Raw genomic sequence first — 26,988 nt, 5'->3', positions numbered from 1 at the left:
TAGCTTGTAGCACAATCAAGCTGCTGGTTAGCTGCCTTCTTTTCTTTCCGTCCTTGCTTCTGCTTCACGGTTAGGTTAGGTTTTGTTCGGTAATATAGTTTAATTTGTTTTTTTAATTATTTTTTACTTGAAAAAAATTTAAATTGTTTTTTTATTTTTTTTATGATTTGATACACTAATGTTAAAAATTAATTAATTAATTATAAATTATAAATAAAAATAAATAAATCACCATGGATTACCAAATACACACCAAACTTGTTAGTTTAATATGACCTATAACTAATTGATTGGTTTATACATGGTATTATTATATATATTCATATAAATACATATTTATTATTAATAAAAACTTAATTTATTTTTAATATTTATATAATATTAGATTAATAAATATAATATTTAATTTATAAATTTAGAATAAAAATAAAATTTATAAAACAAAAAATACTTTACAAATTCACCGTAAACAAGAAACCGGAGAAGCCCCAGCACCTTGAAATAGACTTTGTTACGCGTTTTTGAGACTTGCTGGGCATTATGGTTGTCTTCCATGAGTTTGGTCTCATGATTTAATGTATGTTCACACATCTTTTTTTAAAAAAGTTTTGGCATCAAACGTATGATTTTCATCACGAAAATAGATAATTTTTGTATTTTAAAAATATTTTTATTTTTTTGTTTTAAATTAATATTTTTTTTGTATTTTCAAATCATTTTGATGCGCCGATATCAAAAATATATATTTTTTTATAAATATTTTAATATATTTTTAAATAAAAATATATTTTAAAAATTAACTATAACAACATTTAGCTACAGGAACTGCATTTCATGTGCCCAGTGGACATAAGTTGTTGGGTAGGTGGTAATTGGATTTGTTTTCCACGTTATGCTAAATCGAGGAAAGACGTGTTCTTGGTTTTCAAAACATGATATTGTTTTTTTTGAGTAATTTTAAAAAAAATTAATTTTTTTTATTTTATATGTTTTAATGGATTGATATTAAAAATAATGTTAATATATTTTAAAAAATAATGTGAAGCTAAATAGCTCATAATTATTAAATCAAATAAAATATAACGTCGAATAATTATAGTGTAGCCTTCTTTTCAACAGAATTCTACATGATTCTCTTCCTGATGTCGTTGATGTAAGGTAGTAAATACAAACAGATTAGCTCACTGATCTTCTGGCAAATCAATTAATTTGATGGCAACTTACTCCTATGTACGGTACCAACAGTTCAATCGGACATGAATCATGAATGTAGCATGATATGATTTATTTTATAAATTATATTTTAAAATTCTTTCTAGTAATTTAAATTATTAGATTAAAATAACATTTTTATATAATATCGAAAATTTAATAACCAGTTTGAATTCAAACCTCACCGTAACCAGCATTTTAGCTAGGAAATTGCCTAGTAAAAGCTGGAGAAGAAAGGAGGGAAGATCCTGGCCTCGTCTTATTCTTTATAAAGAGCTCGCTCTTGAGACAGAAGACCAACAAACGTTGTTTACAGCACTAAAGACTAGACACTTTGATGGCAACTGTTTTTTTCGTGATCTTCATATACCTATTCTCTGCAGCAAAATCACAATCCAACATAACAAAAGGCTCCACTCTGTTCACCAATTCCACTCCAAACTTCTGGCCTTCTCCTTCTGGTCATTTTGCGTTCGGATTTTATCCTAGTGGCAATGGCTTCAAGGTGGGCACTTGGCTCATTGGAAGGCCAAGAAACACAGTTGTGTGGACCGCACAGCGAAATGAACCTGCAGTCTTACCAGGGGCAAGCCTTGTTTTCACCTCAGATGGTAGGCTTGTTGTACAGAACTTTACCGAAGTTCAATTGATAGCCGAAACCCAGCAAAGGGCACAAGTTGCTGCAATGCATGATTCAGGAAACCTTTTGCTTTATGGCTCCAACATGGAAGTTGTATGGGCTACTTTCCGATTTCCTACCAACACACTTTTGGTAACACAAGAACTGGGTCCTGACAAGATTCTATATTCAAGCAAATCTGATGCTGATGATTCTGCCGGAAATTTTAAGCTATGGATGCAAGGAGATGGAAATCTCGTTGCTTATCCATCAAAAGGTTTGCAAATGGTTAAATATTTTTATTGGTCATCACACTCTACAAACATAGCACCGGACGTATCTTTAACTTTCGCAGCAGATAGCAGATTGTATCTTGCGAGCTCAACAGGGTTTACCATCAGGAATTTGACAGAAGGTAGACTTCCAGTCAATAAGACCACATTGTATCGAGCAACATTTGATGTTGATGGCGTTTTAAGGCTTTACCAACATCAAATGGGAACTAATGGAAGCTTGAATTCCAATGTCTTATGGTCAGCAATAAATGGAGAAGATCGTTGCTCGGTGAAAGGCGTTTGTGGGCTTAACAGCTATTGTGCTAATAATGGCGCAGACAATATTGCCTGCTTATGTCCTCCTGGTTTCGATTTTGTTGATCCCAACCAGCCCAATAAGGGCTGCAAGTTAAATTTCAGCATAGATAGTGATTGTTTTCTAAAAGGAGCTAATGACAATTACATGATTTCCACGCTAGAAAACACTGTCTGGGAACGAGACGAGTACGAAGTTTTGACGCCTGTGAGTGAAGAAGCATGTTCAAAAGCTTGCCTGGAAGATTGCTATTGTGTGGTGGCCATGTTTAGGGACCAAACCTGCTTTAAGCCAAAGCTTCCATTGAGGTATGGAATGAAAAATAGCAGTAGTCCTACTAAGTCATTTGTTAAGGTTAGGTTAACCAATACAAAAAACGTCATCACAAAGAAGATTGGCAAGGAACTTCTAATTACTGGAGTGGTTTTGATTGCCTTTTCTTTAGTGATATTTGCATCATCTGGTTATCTTATATACACACATCAGATTTGGAGCTTGAAGGTGATGACAAGCCAAGATTGTCCACCGGATGTCCTTGGAGATATCAATTTGACGTCATTTAGCTATGATCAACTTGCGGTAGCTACCGATGACTTCATGGAAGAGATTGGTAAAGGGGCGTCAGGGAGGGTCTATAAAGGCTCACTGCCAGAGAATGGTGGGAAAGAAATAGCAGTGAAGAGGCTAGAGAAGTTGGTGGAAGACGGAGAACGGGAGTTCCAAAATGAAATGAAGATAATTGGGCGAACTCATCACAAGAACTTGGTGCGTTTGATTGGCTTTTGCTGCGAAGGATCACATAGGATACTTGTGTATGAGCTCATGAAAAATGGTTCATTAGGGAACCTAATCTTCAAGGACAAGAAACAACCAAGTTGGAAAGTAAGAACCAAGATTACTCTAGAGGTAGCAAAAGGGCTTCATTATCTACACGAAGAATGCGAGACCAAGATCATCCATTGTGACATTAAGCCCCATAATGTACTCATGGATGAATCTATGTCCGCAAAAATATCAGATTTTGGACTGTCCAAGCTCTTAAAACCTGACCAAACAAGAACATACACGATTCCAAGAGGCACAAGAGGCTATGAAGCTCCTGAGTGGCACAGAAACAACACACCTGTCACAACCAAAGCTGATGTCTATAGCTTTGGTATCTTATTGCTTGAGATTGTGTCTTGTAGGAAGAACGTGGACTTGTCAGCTCCGGATGATGAAATAATACTAATGGACTGGGTTCAGAGGTGCTATGAAGCTGGCGAGCTAAAGAAAGTGGTCGGTGAAGTAGAGGTGAACTTGGAAGAATTGGAGAAAATGGTTAAGATCGGATTGTGGTGTGTGCAAACAGAGACAGATTCAAGGCCAACAATGAAGCAAGTGATTTTGATGATGGATGGGACTATAGTTACACCACCTCCTCCTTCACCAAATTCTTCTGCTAATAATTGAATTGCAGATTATGTAATTTATTGGATCAAATGTAGTGTGGCTGCCATGAAATTAAGTTGCATTTTATCAAGGTTCTAGTTCAATAATACTTTTTTTTCATCATCAACAGTTCAATGTAGAGTTAAGTTCACCGTTACATGTGAGAATTTCTATTTTTTTTCTCGTATATATCCTAGTTATCTTCTCTCTTTTTTTCCCCATTTTCTTTATGATTGGATACCAGGTGGTGGTTAATGAGAATATTAATCCTCACTATACTTGATCTATGTTTTCAACACATTACTTTAACCATTGCATTGATCGTAACTTGAGCACATTCGTTTAACCACTGGATCATACCCTCTTTACTCAAGTTATGCTTTACTTCGTGGAAGTTTGAACAAGACGCTAACTAAGTTAACATTAGTGAATTATTGGAAAACGGGAGGACATAATATATATTTGATGATCAGCTAAAGTAGACAGAAGTGGGATCTCAGTGAATATGATCGATTGTTGGGCTGTGTACATCAGTTATTCTTACCAAACCTGAGAAATATGATGTCAATCAAGGCATGGATTGAGATAAGGTTCGAAAAATATGTTTGCATATGTGTGTATGAGATGTATGTACAAAACATTTTCTGATACATCATTTTTTTTTCTTTTAACGTGGGTGTCCGGACCAGCTTGCGTGCACCTCGACTAATCCCACGGGTCCTGAAATTAACGACCATATAAACCTTCAGTAGCTATTATATGAGCAACCACATAACATCATAATTAATATGTATACCAGTTGCTGCTGCAATATATGTATAATTTTATCCAAAGTAGAAGACAAACAATAAATAATAGAACTAGCTAGCTAGCCTTTAAGAGAAACTTTGAACCAAGAAGAAAACCTCATTAACAATTCTGTTGATAGGGTTCCCATTCTTTGTGCTTGGAGATTCAAAGGGCAAAAAAAGGGCAATGTTTTCCTGTTGAGAGGAAGGAAATGATCAGAACTTTGTAGCGTTAATACTTTTTGTTGCAGCGGACATTGAAAAGAACTAGGATAAAAATCCTAATTGAATTTTTGGATGTTCTAGATAATTAAATTATTAAAAACATGATAATGGATAAATAAATTTAGCCAAGTCAATATCTTACTAATTCAAATAGAAACTCAATCCAATTCAAGCAATTAATTCCAATATTTTTATGTCAACCCACCAAATCATAGCCTATACAACTACTCTTGCTTGAGATGTATGGTTATTGAAGGCAACAATTTCATAATCATATGATATGTAAGTCTTAATCTACTATTCAAATTTTTTTTTATGATGTTTAGGGAATAATTAATAATATTTTATTAGTTATTTTCTACGCTTATTTTTTTAATAAATACAAGTAGAAAAAAAATTAAAGTGGAGATATTTTTATCTCTTTATGTATTATGTATTATGAGTTTTATTTTTTCTTTACTTTTTGTATGTTTTTTTTTAATAAACATAAAAAATAACTAATAAAATATCTTTGATAAACACTGTAAAATTTAATTTTCCAGTTTTTAAAAAACCCAAATTCATTGAGACCAATTTGTAAAGGTTATGGGCCCAGATGCCCAGATGCCTTAACGTGGTCCGGGCCTCAAGCTGTTCAATTCATAACTCGCTTTTACTTCTGGCGGGAAAATTCATTTTTGCGCACCAAAATAAAAACTTTCAAAAAACCCAAAATCCCCTATCTAAAACACCAAACCCTAAAATCCCAAATCCTCCATTTCTCTCCGCTCAACATCGACAAATACCATCATGCCGATAAGCAAAGAAGAGCAAGAAATGCAGACAGCGAAACGCGCATTTGTTAATGCGCGTGAAGTAGGGAATCACCAAGAGGAAGCAAGATGGGCAAATTTGATAGGAGATATGTATAAGAACAGAGGGGAGTATGTGAAGGCATTGAAATGGTTACGTATAGATTATGAGATTTCGAACAAGTACTTGCCTGAGAAGCAGTTGTTGCCTACTTGTCAATCTATTGGAGATGTTTATCTCAGACTTCATGATTTCAAGCATGCTTTGGTTTACCAGGTTAGATTTCTGAATTGGATCACTTTTTTTTTTTTAGAAAATGAAAATTTGGTTTTAATTTGTTTTTTGGAAAATGAGAAGTGCGTTTTGGATTTTGGGTGAGGGGAATTGATGGGAAGTTTAAAATTTTGAGGGGAATTTTGGGGTTTTGTTTGTTCTAATTTGTGATTTTAGGGTTTGATTCTGGTCAGATTATGATTTTTCTTTTTCTTTTTGAGAGAATAAAAGGAGAATTGGTTTTTTTTTTTTTTTTTTGGGGGGGGGGTGGGGGGGGGGGGGTGTGGGTGTTGGGTGTTGAGAATTGAAGGAAATTTGATTTTTGTTTTTTTGAAAAGAATGTATAATTTGTGAGGATTAAATTGTAAATTTTATACAATTTGTTGGCTTCTATGAAAATGGGAGAAATTATGATGGTTTGAGTTGTGAGTTTTGAAATGTCTGCTGAAATGGATATTAATAGAAATAGCTGAATGGAGGTGATTCTTCTTCTTTTTTTTTTCTTGGCGTTTTAAACTACCAAGAGGGTTTTTGTTTATAGCTCTTCAGTTTTTGGATAAAGGGAAGATATGACTTGTCTAAAAGCCGGGTTGTTAAACTTTGAAAAATATTTAAATAAAGGGTTATAGCAGGATTTACTTGTGAGCTTTGAGTAAATTTCTGCTTTAAAAGCAAAGGTTGCAAGTAAGTGGATCTGTTATCAATATGGATTATTAAAAGGTGATTCATTATTGTAGAAAAAGCATTTGGATCTTGCCAAGGATGCCAACGACCTTGTTGAACAGCAAAGAGCCAGCACCCAGCTTGGTCGAACATACCATGAAATGTTCTTAAAATCTGACAATGACCATTCTTCAATTCGGAATGCCAAGAAGTACTTCAAGTCAGCCATGAAGCTAGCTCAGTCTCTCAAGGAAAATCCACATACTAATAAATCGTCTTTCCTCAAAGAATATATAGATGCCCATAATAATATAGGAATGATTGAAATGGATCTTGATAACTTGGAAGAAGCCAAGAAAATACTTGCTAGAGGACTAGAAATATGCGATGAGGAAGAAGTTGATGCAGATGATGATGGTCGGAGCAGGCTCCATCACAATCTTGGAAATGTTTACATGGAGTTGAAGGTGTGGGATAAGGCTCAGGAACACATTAAAAAAGATATTAGAATTTGTAATAGAATAGGGCATTGCCAAGGGGAGGCAAAAGGGTACATCAATCTTGGTGAATTGCATTACAGGGCTCAAAAGTATGAGGAAGCAAATCTTTGCTATCATAAGGCACTTGATCTGGCAAAATCCATGGAAGATGAGGATACTTTGGTCAAGGAAATTGGTCATAATATTGGAACTGTAAAAGAAGCTATGAAGGTGATGGATGAATTGAAGAAAGAAGAGCAGAATCTTAAAAAGTTAACTAGAAGTATAGTCACTGCAAGGGGAACACATCATGAGCGGAAGTGTTTGCTGCAGCAGAATGCATCCCTTGACTGCCTCATTGAGAAGTCGAGCATTATACTTGCATGGTCAAAGGTAGCTGCTCTACCATACATAATGTAAACTTCTAATAGCTTTGCCAATATCTAGCTGCTCTTAGAACATATTCTAAGAGTTATTTACTGCATTAAAAATTGGGAACATATTTACATGAGATGCATTCATTTTATGTGTCCCCTTGCTAGCTTTGATCATCTCACTGTGCTCTTCTTAGAGAGAATCTCCACATTAATGCTGTCCTAAGTTAACAGAAATTGAATTTCTTAGATATTTTTGAAACAGATCTAGTTAAATTTCATTAACTTGTTTGAGCTAGGATTTAGTATGGTGTCATTTACATATTTTGAACTGTTAAAATAACTTTCTATTTTTTATTGTATGTTGTTTTTAGGCAAAAGAGAAACTTTCCACTAAATTGATTATACATGGCATGTGTCTCTGCCCCCCACCCTTCTATTTTGTGATTTTAAACTGAGCAATTTTGTGATGTTATATGTCTAGCATCATGAATTTGCAAAAAGGAAGAAGAGAATAGCTAGTGAACTCTGTGATAAAGAGAAGCTGGGCGATTCATTTCTACTTCTTGGAGAATCATACCAGAAGCTCAGAAAATTCAAGAAAGCCATTAAATGGTTCATGAAGAGTTGGGAGACATACAAGTCAATCAGCAACTTGGAGGTAATTTTGTAGGTTCTATGGTCCTTTCATATGCTAGTTCTCCTGTATACCTGTTAATAAACTTATGGTTGATTGAGGGGAGCCATTAAATTTAGCTTGAGCTACTTGGTATAAGAGTTGGCGCACATGCAAGTCAAGATGCACTTTAGGTTTGACAGTCAAAGCTCTAACTATTAACGATTATTGATTTCAGGGTCAAGCATTAGCAAAAATTAATATTGGTGATGTTCTGGACTGTGATGGTGATTGGATGGGAGCTCTAAATGCATTTGAGGAGGGCTATAGGTAGTTTTCTCTAACACCTTGTTTTTCTCAGAAATTTCTCTGTTTGAATTAGAAGATTCATGGAGTTCTAGCATGACAGTATTGGTGTTTTAAGCATATCAGCATTTACAAAGTACATCCTGTTTTTTAATACAAGGCTCAAATGCAGCCCATGTGGGCAAACTGGGAAGTGTGCATGTGGATACTGCTGTTTTCAATACAATAAGAGGATAGTATTTTGAAACAGGGTTTTGCTTATTTGTAAGCAGTATTTGGAGTGTTCGGTTAGGAATGTAACCAAAGACAAATGCCATTGGTGCATCTAGTCTATATGGTTAGGAAGGTGCTTTGATGTGTTCATCATGTATTTTAAACAAATTATGAAAGATCTTCTTTTATGCTGGATTTCTCCTCCTCAGAAACTGGATTGAACCTATATTTAGTGTCAGGATATGGGTTTTTCGAGGGAGGGGGGTGGGTTGATATGAAAGGTGGGTTCTCCATGATACTCCCTGTTGAAATGTTGCATTTCAGTGCACTATAATTTCCTTGACTATCTGTAAACAAAATATACTCAAGGTATTGCCACATGTAGTTCATTCCTTAGGGATTGTGCATTAATTTAATGCATCATTACTAAATTCTGTGAAATTTTTAATTGTTGCGTGATTATTTTTCTCATATCATTCTCTTATCATCCTTATTTGATTTATTAATTCTTATCATCATCATCAAAATGCTCTAGTTACCTCAAAAGTCCTGCCTTTTCCTTTTGGTGACCTGCTACAGGATTTAAATTATATGCAACAGAAGCATCTGAAGTGCTAAACAGAATAGATACTACTTTGGTAATGGTTGGCGAAGCAGCGAACACGAATTCGCCAAGAATCTCAACTTTTGGTGAATATTACATGGGCCTGAAATGACACCCAATTGCTATGTTAGTAATTTGAATTTGCAAGAGTTACAACAAAGGAAAATAAAAGGACGGGAAAAATAAATTTCAGACTATTCCCTGTGAGGGTCACCTGAAATCATTCTGTTAGAGTAGAAATCAATTGTCTTGTGGTTGTCTACTTGTACCTATTTCTTAGGCTTATAACACCGAGCCTCACTTATTTTGTTTTCCTATTATGCAGGATTGCTGTTAATGCTAATCTTCCCTCTGTTCAGCTTTCAGCATTAGAGAACATGCACTATAGCCACATGATAAGATTTGACAATGAAGAAGAGGCCAGGTAAATTTGGATTATGCAAGACCTTTCATCAATCTAGGCTAGCCACTTGGAATTAGCTTTGATGGCTTAGGAATTTCAACTTTAGAAGTTGATAACCCAAACACTAGTCTTGCAGTAAATTGAAGTTTGAAGGTTTTCTTGCAGAGGCACAAATATGTACTATTACTCAAAGAAAGGTTTGCTTTTGTAGGAGGTTGCAGCATGAAATTGAGAGGTTAAAGTCCAAAAACACAGAGCTTGAAAGGCAGAATTTGGCAACGGATTGCTGCTCTGAGACTGATACAGATGGGGATGATCACTTGTCAGATTGTAGATCTAATGCATCCTGCTCCCAAGAAATTAACAAATCTGGTTCTGCAAGATCAAAATCTTTAGCTGGTGCTGAAGGGTTGGATGATGATTTACCTCTGATTTCACTCCTTCGGTCCCATAAAAATTCTCCCGGAACAAAGTCAACTCAAGAAGAAATGCATAATACTTCTACTTGGCCAACTGAAGCCTCTCCAAAATGTTTTTCCAAAACAGCTAGTGATCAGCAGACAGTTCTTAGTCGTAAACGTATTAGAATAGTCCTTTCAGATGATGAAGATGAAATGCATGATAACGTAGACGGTTCCAGAGAAAGGCTCAATAGATGCCCTCCGGAGGATGTTGCTACTTCTAATGGATGTGGGTTTAATTTTTTTTTTTTTAATCAGGAATGATGAACTTATTTATGATCTAAAATTTCATTTCTATTAGTACTGAAGTACTTCTTATTTAATTGCAGTTATGGGGGCAAGCAATCCAGCTATTTCTGCATGTGCATTTCAGGTATGAAAATAGATAGATCAAAAGCTGAAGTATATTGTTTCCCTTGTGAAGTTGATTGTTAATTACTTTACACTTTATTTGGCAGGGTGTATCAACAGTTGCTTCCAAATGTGCTACCAGTTCCTGGAATCCCAATAACAATGAAGAAAGCACTTCTTCATACAAATCTCAGAGCCCAAAAATTGTGACTCCCAAAGGCAAAGTTTTCAGATCTTCAAGCAACAATGAAGTTGTTTTTGCATGTGATCTTGCTGCTAGTGGCTCCAAATGTGATGTCTCTGAGAACTTAACGCATAAAAACAATGCTGCTCATCTCAGGTTGCACAATTCTGAGAATGATGATAATGTGAGTGTTACATGTGGTATTTTTAATTGTCTTACGATTATAATTTACAAGGGAGATCTTAGAGACACTCCTCTCCATCAATTTTTCATGAAGTAGGTCTCAAATCTGCAACCTTTTGGTTTCAAACCTGAGATGCTTACTATGGAACTAGATAAAGGCCATCTAGAGATAATGAAGAATGCTTATTTATCACTGTATTTCCTATGCTATATAATTATTTGGTTGTTGCTGATGTAAATTGCTAATATGATCTCTTGTACTGACTGCAGCAGTGTATTGTATTCAGAATTGACAATGACCTGATACAAGTAGATGCAGCTTCATACCTCGCTTTTGATAAATTGAGCATTGAGTCTATGACTGTTGAGCTGGCCTGTTTGTACTATTTGCAGCTTCCTACAGAGAAGAGATCAAAAGGTGGGCATGACTATTGGACTTTATATGCTTTTATTTTCTGACAATCATAATTTAGGGCATATGAGTTGTAATCCACACAAATCTAATAAATAACAATAAAGAAACAAGTTGCATTTGATTTACGAGTGGCAGAGTATATTGAATGGCAACAAGAATGGATTTAAATGCACCTTCGAACACATGATTGTGCACTGTTTAGAAAGGCTAACAATGAGCAGCGAGCACAAGTCTTTTTTTCATTTTTTTCTTCTGTTCAAAAGACAACAAACAATTTGGCAGAATTGCAGTGGAAATCATGTCATGTGTATTCCTAAAGTGAGTTGGCAGAGAGATTCTTTCTGTGAAGGCTGTGTTGCTCCAATGTAGCTGATTTTGGCATCTAAATGACCAATGGTGGGCTTCATTGGTGCCCATGCTGAGTTGCAAATATATGCTTTACGTTATATGCATAGTGAAGTTTTTCTACTGCCCAGCGTATGAAGCTTAGGCTCCTTTGTTGTACATGGCACGTGCATAAGCCTACATTGCATGACAATGAGCTTTTTGTTTTGCTACGGTCTCAACTGTGCATAGACTCCCTTTTTTGCTCCTTTATTTGATTGGGTGTTTTGCCCAACAGTACTTTCCCAATGCAGAGGAAGTGAAGTCTTGGGTTTAAGTCCTACTCTTGTCATGCAAAAATTGAAAAAGAGCGAAGAACAATGCACAATTAGAAGGAATTTCACTCTCCAACATGTTTATTTTCTTAAACATAAAACTAAAACCTTCTCGCAACATCTTAATTAGAAGAAATTTCACTCTCCAGCATGTTTATTATTTAATGGTATTATTTTCCTTTCTTGGTTACATCACTTCTATTAACACGTGGATTTTATCTCATTAGGTCTCTTGCCCATCGTTCAGCATATGAAATGTCATGGAAGAGTTCTAGATTCCATAGAAGCATTTGAAACTCTCAAGGGTGATCAAGGAAATATCCTAATAGAAGTTTCCATTAATGGTATGTGTTACAACTTCCAATTTCCTTTCCATGATATATTTTTTCCAGCCTTCTTTATTTTCCTTGAATCTTGAGTATTCTTATGGTGAATGTAGTTTGTCATTCTCTCCCCAATTCAAATATTTTAACTTGTTAGTTCAGGCCTTGTGTACGTGGTAATAGTCAGTGGAAACTATCGATATTTTATGTGGCATTGTTGTTGACAGTCTTGAGGGACTTTTTGGGCATTCATTAACAATCTTGATAGGATCAGTTTCACAATGAGTTGCGGAATAAAGTACTTTAGAATAGAGGTACTGGAAAAAAAAAAAATTAACTTAAGTTGGCTCAAATTGTGTTGAACATTATTCTGGCCAACAAGGATCCTGATTGAGGAATTTTACTTCTGAAATATATAAGAGCTGTAGAATGAGAATGGCATAAATAAAACTGCATGCTTTCAAATGATATTTCTGCCTGATGCTTGAAGAAATACTACTTTGGAAGAGAATCCAACCAGAACAGTTTTCTAAAACTAATCTTCAACTTTGCTCTCTTATTCTCTAGTAACTTCCGAAGATAGTCATAATTGGTATAGGCAGCATAACCATATTCAGCAACTGTCAAAGTAGATGCTGCTGCTTTATTCTTTTCATTTCAAGTTTTTTCCTAATGTCATGTTCTTTATTCAATGAAACAACAGGTTGGGTTCAAAAGCGCTTGATGAAGCTGTACATCGACTGCTGTGAGGAGTTATCCGAGGCACCTAATATGAAGTTGCTTAAGAAACTATACATTTCAGAGGTAAGCATGGGGATTGGTTAGGTGCTGATTGGTGAAGGGGGATCTTGTTCTATTATTGGTAATGGCAGGATAGTGGATCTCATTATCTGTTGGAGTTATACATGTCCAAATTGGTTTCTATTTTGTTCCACTCATTTCTTGTGTGCCAGGTAGAGGATGAAGTCATTGGATCTGAATGTGAATTGCAAGATATATCAGTAACTCCACTGTTGAATGCCCTGGATACCCACAAAACAGTTGCCGTGATAGACCTTTCCCATAATTTTTTGGGTAATGATAGTTGGCTTTTGATCGTAACTTCTATATGGATCTGTTTCTGGATTACAAAGGGCATGCTTACTGTTTCTCTGCATGCTTCTCAGAAAAAAGCTGTTATTGCATCATTGTCCTTGTTATCTCTTAAAGGAATGAGGGGTCGTCAATTTTCTGCTCTGCTAATATTAGCTGTCCATTGGTTATTGTCTCTCAGGGAATGGAACAATGGAGAAACTTCAACAATTTCTCACATCAGGGCAAAAATACGGTGATTTGACTTTGGACCTGCATTGTAATCGGTTTGGTCCAACTGCTTTATTTCAGGTATGTAACTTGTACAGCCTAATATTGATTTAGAGTATTCTATCCCCTGCTTGGTTGTTCTCAAGCATTCATTGTGACTCTCAAATCCGAAGGAATCACATTCTCAACCAATTTCAAACGTGTAACTGGGAAATCTGGACACAAAATGATGGCAATATTATGGTTATTTGTTTAATGTGCTATGGACATTGTCGATTACTACCAATAAGTTGTATATAAAGTTTGCATTTTTCACTGCTACAATCTGCTCTCTCCAAAATTAGTTTATCTCATCAATGATTAATTTTTTAAAATGACATCAGTTTTAGGTCCAGCTAAAACCCATACTTAAGAAAGAAATGAACGGACCATATGCGATGCAGATCTTTTGCAATTTTACAACCTGATGTTGCTTTAAAACTTCCTATTCCAAAAACTCATGTTTTCAACAAATAATAACATGGCATTTGGATATTGCAATCTTGGAGGATTAAATAACAAAGCTGTACAAAGGCCATGGTTTTCTATTGCTGTTAGTTCTTACATGTGCTCATGACGTTATTATTGAGGACAAGTTGTTTGGAAAATTTGATGTTAATCAATTGGAAGTGATACATAGAACTTAAGTAGCGCACTTCTAGTAAGTAGAATGAATTCAAAGATATTAAAAGTCAGGAAAAAAACTGCATGGAGAATACGTGAACCAAAAAGAATGCAATTAAATACAAATTATGTTTACATTGTCAATTTTATGTACGGTTGGTAGTTCACTAACTAGCAGAGAAATCTCATTCTGTAAAAGCAATTAATAGGTTGTCAAGCAGAACATTTAGACATCGGGTAAACATCTTGAGACTGGTGCATCCTTTGAATTTGGTTATTCGCCACTGAACTAGTAAATATTATATGCTAGGGAGTTAAACTATTGTCAAAACATGAAAAAAATTGGGGAAAACATCAAATATACCACCAAGTTTTTGAGGTATTATTAATTTTGCACCCAAACTATTTTTTATTTCACTTTTACCTGTAATCTATTTTGATTTCTCAATTAAGGACTTTTGGTAGAATACTTAATAGAAAACGTTAAGTTTCCTATAAAATGATGTTGTTTCGTAAAAAAAAATAGTACAATTTGGGTGGAAATATGGATGGAAAGCCTTAAAAATGGATGAAAGTCCTTAATTGAGAATTTCTAAAATTTTGAGGGTAAAATTGATACCAAAAATTATTTGGTGGTAACATTGAGACTACCTATATGGTTAGGGGTATTTTTGAAGTTTGTCCAAAAACAATATGATAGTTTAATAAATTACATGTTTATGGAAGTTGTTTTCAATTCTTTCCTGAGTATTTGATAGTGTACTTGGGTTTTGTTAAGTTCAAGTTGGTTTGATACACTTGATTTGGCTTCTGTTGTAAGCCTTTTTTCATGCATAGGTAAGCAGCGATGCATCTTCTCAATATATAAGAGTTCAATGCCTTTGTTTTTTTTTTCCTTATAATGTTAAATTTTATTCCATAAGTAGCATGCATAAGTTTAGAAAAGAGATTCACGCGATTCAAAGGCAATTTAGAAACCTTGAACTTTCTGGACAAATTTATATATCATATGAATTACTAGAATGAACCAAGTGCAAGTTAAGAGGCGAATAGAACCATTCTATATTCCAAGAATTGCACTGTCAGTGTTCATATACCTGATATAGTGAGTCCAAGAGGGACATAAACATCCTCCATACCAGACAATGCAGTAACTTGAACTTCTATTGGTTTTGTTATGAACACTGAATTCTATGCTCAGAATATTCTTACTTCATGATGGCTGGAACTACATTTGGCGATGCCTTTTTTTTCTGCTCTTGATATGCTTTTAATTTGTAATCTTCAGATCTGTGAATGTCCTGTTCTCTTTGCTCGCTTGGAAGTTCTTAATATCTCTGGAAACCGTCTCACTGATGCATGTGGATCTTACCTTTCAACCATATTGGAAAACTGCAGAGGTAAGTTTCGGACTTTTAAAACTTTTAGTAAATGATTATTAATGTGTTTTCCTTGAAAGAGTTTGTGTCGGAGTGTGCACCTACAGGGGTTGAGCAAGGGCTTTGTTGAATTGATCTGTGTTGAACATCAACTGTGTATGCTTGAAGATGCTAGCATTTGCTTTCCCCCACATATCCTTATTTGTTTTGCTCATAAATGCTCTTTTTGTTTTGTAGCCCTATACAGCTTGAATATTGAGCGTTGTTCCATAACAACAAGATCAATTCAAAAGGTGGCTGATGCACTAAATGCGAGCTTGGTCTTGGCACAACTTTCAATAGGTGCACTATATTTGGCTCATTTACTATATTATATTCTTTAGTTTATTTCTTTTTTATTGTCTACTTAATTTGTGCTTCAACAGGATATAATAACCCTGTATCTGGAAACGCTATCATTAATCTACTAGCCAAACTTGCCACCTTGAAAAGGTTTATATCAATACAACTCCATATTCTGAAGTGCTTTTCACCTATATATTCCTGCATAGTTCATGGATGAGATTTCAGCTTCTGAATAAGTTCTCACAAAGCCTGGAATTTTTCTTGTTTGTAGTTTTGCAGCACTGAATCTGAGTGGGTTAAAGCTAACCAAGCCTGTTGTTGATAGTCTCTGCCAACTTGCTAAAACATCATGTTTGTCACGGTTAATGCTTGGGAGCACTGGCATAGGAACTGTGAGTAATAGTTGACTTTCTGTGGAACTTTTGGTTGTACATCCTGTTTTCTCTAATAATTGATATTACTTGTAGGATGGGGCACTACAATTAACTGCATCATTGTTCGAGGGGTCTCAAGAGTCTGTTAAACTTGACCTGTCATACTGCGGGCTAATGCCTGCATATACTCATATGCTCAGCACCGATACTCTGATTTGTGGTATTCTTGAGCTGAACCTTGCTGGAAATCCTATTATGCAAGAGGTTTGCTCTTTATTGAATTTATGATAATCACATGTTTTCTGACGTTAAACTTGCTATTTTTATTCTTCAGCTTGGTTTGCCTCTTCAGAAATTATGTTCCTAGAGAGAAAAGTAAATAGTATGGTAGTAGATACGTACTGAACAGTTTCATGATACAATGTCTTCACATTATGAACAGTTAATATCACATATAAACATGACCTATTGTATGACATTTTGACTCACTGGAGATGAACTTGATTTTGGTGGTTCAATTATATTTGATCTATATGATTGACTCAATTTGTTTGAGATCCTTGTTTCTTGCTTGATCTTGATTCTCTTAATTTGAAGTCTTTTCTAAACCTTATATTTTATATTTGCCTAAAAGTTGCTGGCTCATAGTACAAATTCAGAATCTGTTCTGAGTAGACGTGAATTCATTGATATCTTATGAGTGAAAGAACAACAAAAGATACAGCTACTCCGTGTATTTTTGCTAACAAGAAACCTGTTTCATCTAGTTTCTGAGTTCAGCTCCATGTTGCCAATCCACTATCTGAGGTCATCTCAAGTCTAATTTGGTTTGAAGTGTCACAACCTGAAACCACACCTCTTTTGGCCCCTATCTGCTTTGCAGCAGGAGCAATTCCAACGGTGATTGGCATCCTGTAGTCTTTGTTTTCTCTTGCAAATGGCCAAAATATCGTAAACAATTCCACAAGACATTTGGTTTAACTACCACATGGGGCTGTCTTAGTGCTCACACATCTGACGAACAGCAATTGTGTCTAATTGTCATCAATGTGAAGCTCTTCTGCTTTTGCTCATGAACTCTAGTTACCTGATACCAATTAGAAGGAAAATGGTGTCTGGTAACAAATCACAATGCATTGAGATCTAGGGGGGAAAGTAGATTGTGTGAGCTATTCATAATAAATTGCTCTTGGCAAGAATATTGCCAAATTCTATCTGCTCCATGCTGTCATGTCATGTCTTTTTTTCTTTTTCCCTCTGGAATTGAACTTGAGATACTTGATCTGAAGTTCTGTAAATTTGAGCTAACCTGATTATGAATTATGGACGCAGGGTACAAATGCAATGGTGTCATTGCTTACAAATCCACAATGCTGTCTGAAAGTTTTGGTCCTGAACAAATGTCAACTGGGGCTCACTGGGATTCTTCAAATGATTCAGGCACTTGCAGGTTCTTACAAAAAAGTCCCTTGAACTGTTCATTTATGAATTAATATTATTAATTTCTTTCTTTTGTTTTAATGAGTGCAGAAAATGACTGTCTAGAAGAGCTCCATCTTGCTGATAATGCCAACCTGGAGAAAACATATATGATACAGTATGACTCGACTAAAGGGTCGTGCTCAGACATCTTGCAACCCAACTTAAATAAATCTGAATCATCAAAGATGAGTGTGCCCAAGGAAAGCGACTCAGACAAGCAGGGTGTATGTGTTATGAATACTGAATGTAATCAGCTTGAAGTGGCCGATAGTGAAGATGGTCCTATCAGGGCAGAAGCTGCTCCATCTGACTTTGATGACAGTTGCACAAGCTCGTGTCAAAAGAATTCTTTGTTAGAATGCCAATTCATTCAAGAGCTTACAACTGCCATCAGTATGGCAAAGCAGCTGCAATTCATGGAATTGGGCAATAATGGCTTCACAACACAAGTTGCAGAAGCTTTGTACACTGCATGGTCATCTAGATTAGAAAATGGTTTGGCTTGGAGACACATTGAGGATCAGACAATCCATTTCTCAATGGAAACAAACAAATGCTGTAGGGCAAAACCCTGCTGCAGAAGGGATTGATTCGTTGTTTCTGGAACTCCCATTTATCTCTCAGCAGGTTATCACCAGGCACTTTTGCAGCAAATAGAAGTTTACTATAAATAACACAATCAACACTCTCGAGATTTTCAATGCTACGCCGAATGCCACTGTAGATATCAACAAAAAAAAAATTTGGATTTCCTTTACAATTGATCCTTTTAATTTATGTATACACCTTTACTTGAATATCACATAAGAGCAAATATATAGTTGTGTAAACCCAGTCATGCAAATATTAAACGAGGCAGTTGACATGGGCACATTATTTCTCGAATGTCTGTCGATTATGTTCTTGGCTATGCAGAGGTTGCAACTTTGTTGAAATTTGAAACTACATGTGATGAAGGGCTGTAGTTTATATTTCACTCTTTAACCCCTAAGAATGTTTTGATGATATGTGGAGCAGTGGAAGATGTTTTCATCAGTTATAAAATGCTTCAGCCATGGATAATGGGCTAGGCTAGTGAGAGGCTCGAGGCACTTTAACAAAAGCTACTGTTTAGCATTTGCATTCATGTGATCACATGATCCATGTAGTGTACCTTAGAAACAAAGAAAGTTGGTGGCTTGTGATCATACTATATTTGCATCTTTTGATACTTAAATTCTAACTCTTGCAGTTAAACAGGAAACATGTTGGGGTGTCCAAGCCATGGAGTTCCGATGAAGATTTGTATGTCCAAAGTAAGTAGATATGAGAAGCTTAAAATATAATTTAGTGTTCAAATTCGTGGCCCGGTAGAATTCTGATTTCCAGTGATGGGCCCATTGACGTACAAATCTACTAATATTTCCAGTTTTTAATGTCAGATCTAGTCTTATTTCTTTGTAACTATGCATGATCCAGAGGGTGCTAGCCTGCCAAGGAGTATAGCATATTTTAATTTAAAACCTAACTTAGATTATATTGAAAATGCTCCGAATCAATTTATCAAGTTGAATCAAATTTAATAATTATAAGTATTTGGACCGAATTCAATAATATCAAAAGTTTGCCAGCATAGTCTAACTGTCTCTAATTTCATGTATCAAAATGAAGATCAATTAGGAATGTCATATCTAGCCGAGTTCAAAATCTAACAAGATCAAAGGAAAAATTTTAAAAATAAAATAAAAATTAAGAGGGTCAAATGATAAGCTAGGGATCCCAAAGTGGGACAAGAAATTTTATAGACTTATAAAATAAGTGATATTCACATGAAATCTTTATTGATAGGAAACCGGGGAACAGAAGAAAATAAAATTTTATAACACCACCATGTGTTCGATGCATGTTACAGTGGATTCAGGAAGAATGTTGGCTACAATTTTAATTGCAATTTGTCATCTACTATATAATACTACTATATATATATATATATATATATATATATATATATTTGAGAGAGTTCAAATGATTAAGGACACGTTTGGTTGTTTAATTATTTAATTGAGGTCTTGTCATTGAACAGGAAACATATTGTGTATAAAATACAAAAGAGAAAAGCCAAGATTCTAACCCTATGTATAAAACAAAAGCTTGAGTATTCAAGATGGGCCATCCCCATTAATCATTCAAGGGATCATGATCAACTAATGGTGTTTTGTGTGATCTATGCTATGAAGCTCATTTTCCTCCTAATTTCTACTCTATTTTTTCCTCTTTTTTTTATTCTTTTTTGAAGTTTCAAGCAATAATTCCACCACCATTAAGAATTGTGCTGTAAATGATGCTTTGTTGTACATTACTGCAGCATATCAACGCACCATCATTTAGTGAAATTGATTGTCATAGACAATGCTTCTTCTCCAAGTTTTAAAACTTTAGCAAGCAAATATGAACAGAAGGATACTGCAATGAAAGTAACATAATTTTTGGAGCCATTTGCTCTACATTATAGCTAATTATGAGCCCAAATCCCCCTTGTAATTATCACAAGTATATCTCTAGCTCCTCAACTGAAGATACTTCGGATCATGGCCAAATCTCTACTTTTAATTAGTTTCTGATGACGTTTGATATACTTTCACTCTACTTTCATTCTAAAACTAATTTCATTTTTCTAATTTCATCAGAAATAGAATATACATATATATATATACTCCAAATGGTCAAATTAATCAAATAAAGGAGTAAACCAGTTTTAATCAATAGACCTATATATTAATTACTATTAAATAGTAATATCAGAAGAATTCTAGGTAGAAACTAGGGTTCAAACTCCAACCTGAGGAGGTCTTTAACTTGACTTGAGTTTATAGAACAGTCCCCATACATCCTGATTAATATATATAGGAGGCAATCATTTGGTTCATATTACATATCTGATTATATATGTGCTTTCCACCACAATATTTCTGATATTAATCGAATTAATTATTTAATAGATTAAGAAAAGGTGTTAGAGAGCCTAATAAAGGATAACCATTTTTTGTTTCTTTGGTATTTTAATTGAACTATTGCCTTAGAACAGGGGACATGTTGACTGATCAATTCGAAGAAAATCCAGGCAGAAAGATAACCCTAGTTTTTTTATATATTTAAAAAATATATATAGTACTCAATTTGCTTCTATTATTCTCATACTCCATCAGCTTTCTTCTATGAACTCGAGAGAATTAAATCTGGGAATCATGGTGATTAAAGAGTTTTGTGAAATCAACCAGAAGAGGGTCACATTAAGGCACATTGAAACACTAGAAAGAACCAAAGATTAGATTACAAAAAAACTTTTATTGATAATTATATTGTATTTCACTATTTTTGGAATCTCCCAATCATGAACTTTGTTATGTGCATTATTAATGTCACCTGACATTACAAGTTGAAATTAAGAGAGTATTTTCTGGTGGTTTTGAACACTTAATTGGAATTGTTCTACGAGCCACCCATTCTTCCCTAGCTAGCAAGAATTTTTAAATTTACTTTATTATTCATGTTAAAAAATAAAATAATTTAGCAGTTGAAATTTAAAATTTATAACATGAAAAAGATGGGATCAAAGTATACAAATTATACAAGAGAACTGTTAGAAAATAATATAAATTATATATTGAGATTTACCTAACAGCTTAAACTTTTGGGTTGAATTAGTTCTTTGACATAGTATTAGAGCCTTGATGACCAAACGGTCACGAGTTCGAATCTCACCATTCTCATTTATTTGATAAAAAAAATCAAGCACAAAGTAATGTAAGCATGTGCAAGTTTCAAGACCAAAAAGCTTTCACTTGAGGGGGTGTGTTAGAGAATAATATAAATCATATATTGAGACCTTACCTAAAAATTTAAGCTATTGAGTTGAGATGATTTTTTGATAAGAACTACCCTTAATTTTGGAGCATGAAATTCACCCAACTTTATATTAACTAAAAAAAAGTAATTAAACAAAGAGAGAGGCTCTATAATAGCTTTAATTTTCTTCTAGCCTATATATGCACATATTTTATTTATGTAATACTAAATTAATAAAGGTTAAACTCCAAAAATATAATAATATTAGTTGAGGCAAAAAAAAGACAAATTCCTTTTCAAATTTTCTTTCCTTTTTTTTTCCCAAGAATCTTATATAAAAGCAATTAATTATTCATGCTAATAATTGTAAAACATGGACAAATCAAATAATGAAGCGTGCGAGTAGAGCCAATTTCACAAAGATCACTCATACCTCACAAGTCTTATCTTTCTTTTGCATTTTAGCATCATCATCATCATCATCATGATTTCAGATCATATCCACTTGTCAATTCTCAGCTTCAATAATTTCTATATCAGAACAATATCCTGGCTGTCAACCAAGAATATTATTATTTCACAGGAGATAATTAATTATAGAGTATCTCAAATATTATCGAAAAAGAATTATAGAGAGTACGTAGTGAGTATCTCATGATTGTAATCTCCTTGCTGTATATACAATATTATTGCACTGGAAAATTATTGTTAAATTAATTACTCATCAGTTCTTTATATACGTTTCAAACCACACACGTATATATAAGCCATCGGTGACTCGTGGAAACACCGATTTTATATATTATTCAATCATTAATTTGTATGATACAAAAGGATAGGGGTGATTATTTTTGATTTGATTTGGTTTTTATAAAAAAAAAATAACCAAACTGATTTTTTAAAAAAAAAAACAAAAACCGAAACCAGTTCAAACCGACCGGTTTCGGTTCGGTCCGGTTCTGTTTTTAGGACATAAACCTGTTCAAACCGGTTTAGCTCGGTTTTTTTTGTTTGGGTTCGGTTCAGTTTTTTTAGTTGTAGGCTTATAAAACCAAAACCGAACCGAACCGATTGGTTTTTTTAAATTTTAATCGGTTTTTTTTCACGGTTCAGTTTTTTTAATTATTTTTTTAATTTAATCGGTTTTTCAATTATTTTTTTTTTTAAAAAAAATAACTTGACTGAAGCAATCTAAGGAAAAGTAGGAGTTGGTGGGAAGTCTCCATTTGAATCTCAACTGTTGAAAAATCGTTTATATCTTTGCCTCGGTGTATTTGTTTTTCGTTGAGAAAAAATAGTTTTTTACTTCGATTGTAAAGATATTCGTTTTTTAGGCCTAATTTATGTACCTGGCTCGATACAAAAAAGGTCAAGCAAGCTTCGCATGTCAGGCCTATACATTTGGTTGTTTTTTTTAAATGGATGGACAGTTATTTATTTATTTTAAAAAATAAAATAAAATAAAACAGATGACAAGTTATTTAGCAGTTAAGATTTTGACTATAAAAAATAGCTGAAAAGTAAGGTTCATTTTTGTTTTACTCTAAAAACTTATTTTTTAATTTTTTTTTCATCTAAAAACACTTATGAAACATCCTAAGAACCTCATAAAATTTATTTTTAAATTTAAAACGTCATTCAATCGATTAAAAAACTCAAAATTAAACTAAATAAGAAAATTATACAGTCTCAATCTGTTTTTTCCGTTTAGATGAAAAGTTCAAAAACATATTAATGACACTTTATAAAACTATTAATACCAAGATTAATTTTTTTATGGTCAAAATATGGCTAACCGATCTCTTTCTCTCCCATTCTCATTTTTTTAGCAACTTTTTCTCTAATCTCTCAAAACTTAGGAACTAAAAATTCAAAAAAAAAATGAGAGAAGAAGAAGTTTGGGACCTAAACATAAAAACCTAAATCAAAAGGATAAAAAATATGTAAATAAAACTCTTTGGATGAAAAGAAAGTTTTTCACACTAAAATAAAAAAGGAATATGTTAATTTTTAATTAGATCCTTGTTATTTCAATTTTTCTCTCAGTTATAACCTTAAGTTTTATGATGTAAAATTGATCTTTAATTCGGTTTTAGAATCTCTTCAAATTTTTTAATATATATATAAAAAATACCAACACATAAAGATAGACAAACATGATATTTAAAGATAAAATTGTAATGAAAAATAAATGAAAAAAAAACCATTGTTAAAGGAACACGCATTAATTAAAAATTCATTCTGTTTTAATATATAGTAGTTAATTAGAACTTCAATGGACTTACTGATATAGTAATCAACACATTAACATGTTGACATTGTACTTCAACATTTTATGTTGGTTTATAGTAACCATGAAAACCAGTCGATCTCGATAATAATAACTAATTATATCCTCTTATATAACGTTGTAAGTTTCTAATTAGTTAATTGTGGTGATTGGAACCTCAAATTAATTAATGTTAAGTGCTAATTATTTTTTTTCGTCAAGATTTTCCATTCAAAAACATATAATATGAGCACAATCTATCATATATATGCCACTCTATTTGGGTGATTGGTTACCATTTCACATGCCAAGATCTTCAGTTTGCATGGAAAATTTTGACGGGAGGATTAATTAAACCTTTATTTGAAGTTTAAATTGACACGATTAAAGATATAGAGACTGATTGGAGATTTTCCTAATAAAGATAGATTGAAACGTTATCCTTTATATATATAATACGTACTAGGGGTGAGCAAAAAAACCGATTAAATTGAGAAAATCAGAAAAAAATAACTGAAAAACTGAACCGTAAAAATAAACCGATTAAATCGATTAAAATTTTAAAAAAACCAACCGGTTCGGTTCGGTTTCGGTTTTATAAGCCTGAAACCGAAAAAACCAAATCAAAACCGAGCCAAACTAAAAAACCAAGCCAAACCAGAAAAAATCGTGCCAAAACCGAGCTAAACTGGAAAAATCGAGCCAAACCGGTTTAAACCGGTTTTGGTTTTTTTTAAAAAAAAATTGGTTTGGTTATTTTTTTTTTATAAAATCCGAACCGAACCGAAAATAATAACACCCATTTCTCATATTGGAAATTTCACTTTGTTTTAAATAAGTATATATTTTGGTTTAGAAAGGTTAATAATCTAACAACAAATTAAGTTTATATATATATAAAAGAAATAGGTCGATATTTTCTGCGAAAACAAAGTCAAATTAAAAGTTGAAATATATTAACAGAAGCTTATCGTTTGAATGTCATTAGAAGCTACCGTGGGCCCTAAAGAGCACAAAAAAACTGCTGTAATCATGGTAATTTAATGGAGTTTGTTACATCAATGGGCCTCCCTTAATTCTTTGCAATGGATTAACGAAAAACCTAATCACCCACAACGCAATATTGGATATTACATCATCTTCGTAAAGTTCTTGAAAGGGATGAAAGCTGGGAATTTTTGACATGAAGTTGCAGCAGTCTTAGCAGAAGAAAATGGCCATCATTTGCCATCTTTAAGCGACAAAACGTGGTAAAAGCATGAGTCTTAGGTTTTGGGATAGAAACTAATGATTAGCATGATTTCTTGGAGCACATAGTTCATGGGGGTTCTTCTATTCCATTTTTTTTTAATTTATTTTAAAGCTGTTTATGGGCCACAATTTGTTGTTTTGGTGCATTGCCCATCATTGTACTTCTAGCTCTTTGTTTCTTTAGGGAAACCTTTTGGGTGCTTTTATATTACTTTTTGCCATGAAACAGGGAAAAGAATTGGAGTACTATTCAAGCCATAGTCAAAGGAGTTCCCAAAAAAATGCAAAAACATTGAGAAAAATATTCAATCAAGGGTCCCTGCTAATTTTACATCAAACTTATGAACTATAAGTAAAAATGCCAAGAAAGTCTCATCACACCATGGAATAGATATCATGTTGTGAGGCGCGTGTTAGTTTAATTAGTAAAATTACTGATAATATAAAAACTTTTCATGGATGTAATAAAAAAAGATAAATATTCTATGTACAAGTACAATTTTGATTATTAGCTCAAAACTTAATATATATGGAGGGGGAAATTGCAAATATCAAGACCATAACATTCCGATTACTCAAGCCAACTTAAAATAAATTGTCAAATTCATCACTCGAATCATAGATTGAACTGAGCTTAATAACATTGTTTTTTCTAAAATAATTTTTATTTAATTATATAACAATAAAAACATACATTATCAAGAAAAAAACTGAATAAATCAAGAAAATAATGATGGGTTGTCAAAAACAATTCTAATATTATAAAAAGACCGTTATATTCTTATTCAAAAAAATAAAAGTAAAACAATATTTAATAAAATAATACATACAATAAATTATTAATTAAATTAAGAATTTAACAAATTAGGGGTTTGGCTGAAAAATCAAGAAGAGTTTGGTCTAAAAATCCATTTTCTACCCATTTTCATTAAAAACAAAGGCTATATAAACTGCCCAACAACACAAAACATAAAAAAAAATCACTCAAAAAATAAAAATTAATCGAATAAAAAAAATCAAAACCAAGCCTGATCTACTTTTACTGAATGTTTAAAGGAAAAATAACTTTCATCGAGCTCCTCTCGATAAAAAAAATCCATTGACACAAAGATCTTTTGCTCTTTTTTTATTTTTGGATTGTGACTAAACAACAACTTCATCATTTTCTAATAAATTTCTCTTTCATCTCTTACTCGGAAATTCAAAAATAAATAAAATTAATTTTTTTATCAAAATAAAAATCTTAAAAACTTTGAGATTGACCATATATTTTCTTTGTGCTTACATTACATTATGGTCTTCTCACTTTAAATTTTATCTTTCTCATTGAAATGAAAACTTTATATCATGAAATTAGGCTCCAAAACAAATGAATAGCGAAGCGTGGTATTAAAATCTAGTTTTTTCATTAATTCTACTATAATTAAAATAATCTAATATCAAAATAAAAGGGATAATAGAGTTTTCATTAACACAGCATGACATACCTAAATAAAAATTCTTTTTAAGGAACGGCCTTTATTTTTGCAGTGCACATGTCTATATATATTTTGTAAAGTAAAAATTAAAGTTATATATATGAAAGCAATTGGCTTGCTGGCCGACAAGTAAATTAATTAATAATTATTTCCCAAATATACATTAGAACAGCAAGATTCAACGCAAAGTGCCTAAATTTTCAATAAAGAATATGATAGGTTATCCAATTTTAATTGCATGAAGAAATTGGATAAGAAGCATGCATGTATATATTTCAACTTCCAATTTTCAAACTTGGACTCCTGCCCTGCATGTCTTTCGACTTCAACTTTTCAACACCTTTCACTGTACGTAACCAGTACTGAACTACGTATAATTCTCAAACTTCTTTGTTAATATCATATGGGTGTATGATAATGACAACACACTAGCTAACAGATACGTAGCTTAATTT

At 33.4% G+C, this 26,988-nt stretch overlaps 2 protein-coding genes across 3 annotated transcripts; both read left to right on the top strand.

The window, feature by feature from the left end:
• The first annotated feature begins 1,528 nt into the window (after window positions 1-1,528).
• LOC7486085 (G-type lectin S-receptor-like serine/threonine-protein kinase LECRK4) lies at window positions 1,529-3,964 on the top strand. Its single transcript, XM_052454683.1, has one exon. It carries the CDS (start codon window positions 1,550-1,552, stop codon window positions 3,872-3,874), a length of 2,325 nt encoding a protein of 774 aa, XP_052310643.1. The 5' UTR covers window positions 1,529-1,549; the 3' UTR covers window positions 3,875-3,964.
• Window positions 3,965-5,540: 1,576 nt separating this feature from the next.
• LOC7485059 (protein TONSOKU) lies at window positions 5,541-18,655 on the top strand. 2 transcript variants are annotated; one of them, XM_024605165.2, is made up of 20 exons: window positions 5,541-5,934; window positions 6,669-7,466; window positions 7,932-8,108; window positions 8,302-8,393; window positions 9,512-9,610; window positions 9,801-10,279; window positions 10,380-10,423; window positions 10,509-10,769; window positions 11,042-11,186; window positions 12,070-12,186; window positions 12,869-12,969; window positions 13,119-13,239; window positions 13,439-13,548; window positions 15,419-15,530; window positions 15,747-15,851; window positions 15,935-16,001; window positions 16,126-16,246; window positions 16,322-16,492; window positions 17,561-17,678; window positions 17,759-18,655. In XM_024605165.2, the coding sequence occupies exons 1-20, from the start codon at window positions 5,656-5,658 to the stop codon at window positions 18,298-18,300; spliced, it is 4,059 nt and encodes a 1,352-aa protein (XP_024460933.1). In that variant the 5' UTR covers window positions 5,541-5,655; the 3' UTR covers window positions 18,301-18,655. The 2 variants fall into 2 exon arrangements, with proteins under 2 accessions (XP_024460933.1, XP_002309890.1); XM_002309854.3 differs by having other exon boundaries at window positions 11,039-11,186.
• The last annotated feature ends 8,333 nt before the right edge of the window (window positions 18,656-26,988 follow it).

The sequence above is a fragment of the Populus trichocarpa genome, chromosome 7 (assembly GCF_000002775.5).
Source record: "Populus trichocarpa isolate Nisqually-1 chromosome 7, P.trichocarpa_v4.1, whole genome shotgun sequence".
Lineage (NCBI taxonomy): Eukaryota > Viridiplantae > Streptophyta > Magnoliopsida > Malpighiales > Salicaceae > Populus > Populus trichocarpa.
The sequence above is the reverse complement of the archived record's forward strand: the minus strand, read 5'-3'. Positions and strand labels throughout refer to the sequence as shown.

Bases quoted from the DNA above. Each gene is read 5' to 3' on its own strand.
- LOC7486085 (XM_052454683.1), top strand. From the start codon at position 1,550: ATGGCAACTGTTTTTTTCGTGATCTTCATATACCTATTCTCTGCAGCA.
- LOC7485059 (XM_002309854.3), top strand. From the start codon at position 5,656: ATGCCGATAAGCAAAGAAGAGCAAGAAATGCAGACAGCGAAACGCGCA. The intron at 12,970-13,118 runs GTAAGCATGGGG...CTTGTGTGCCAG, and splicing joins AGAAACTATACATTTCAGAG to GTAGAGGATGAAGTCATTGG. The intron at 16,493-17,560 runs GTTTGCTCTTTA...TTATGGACGCAG, and splicing joins GAAATCCTATTATGCAAGAG to GGTACAAATGCAATGGTGTC.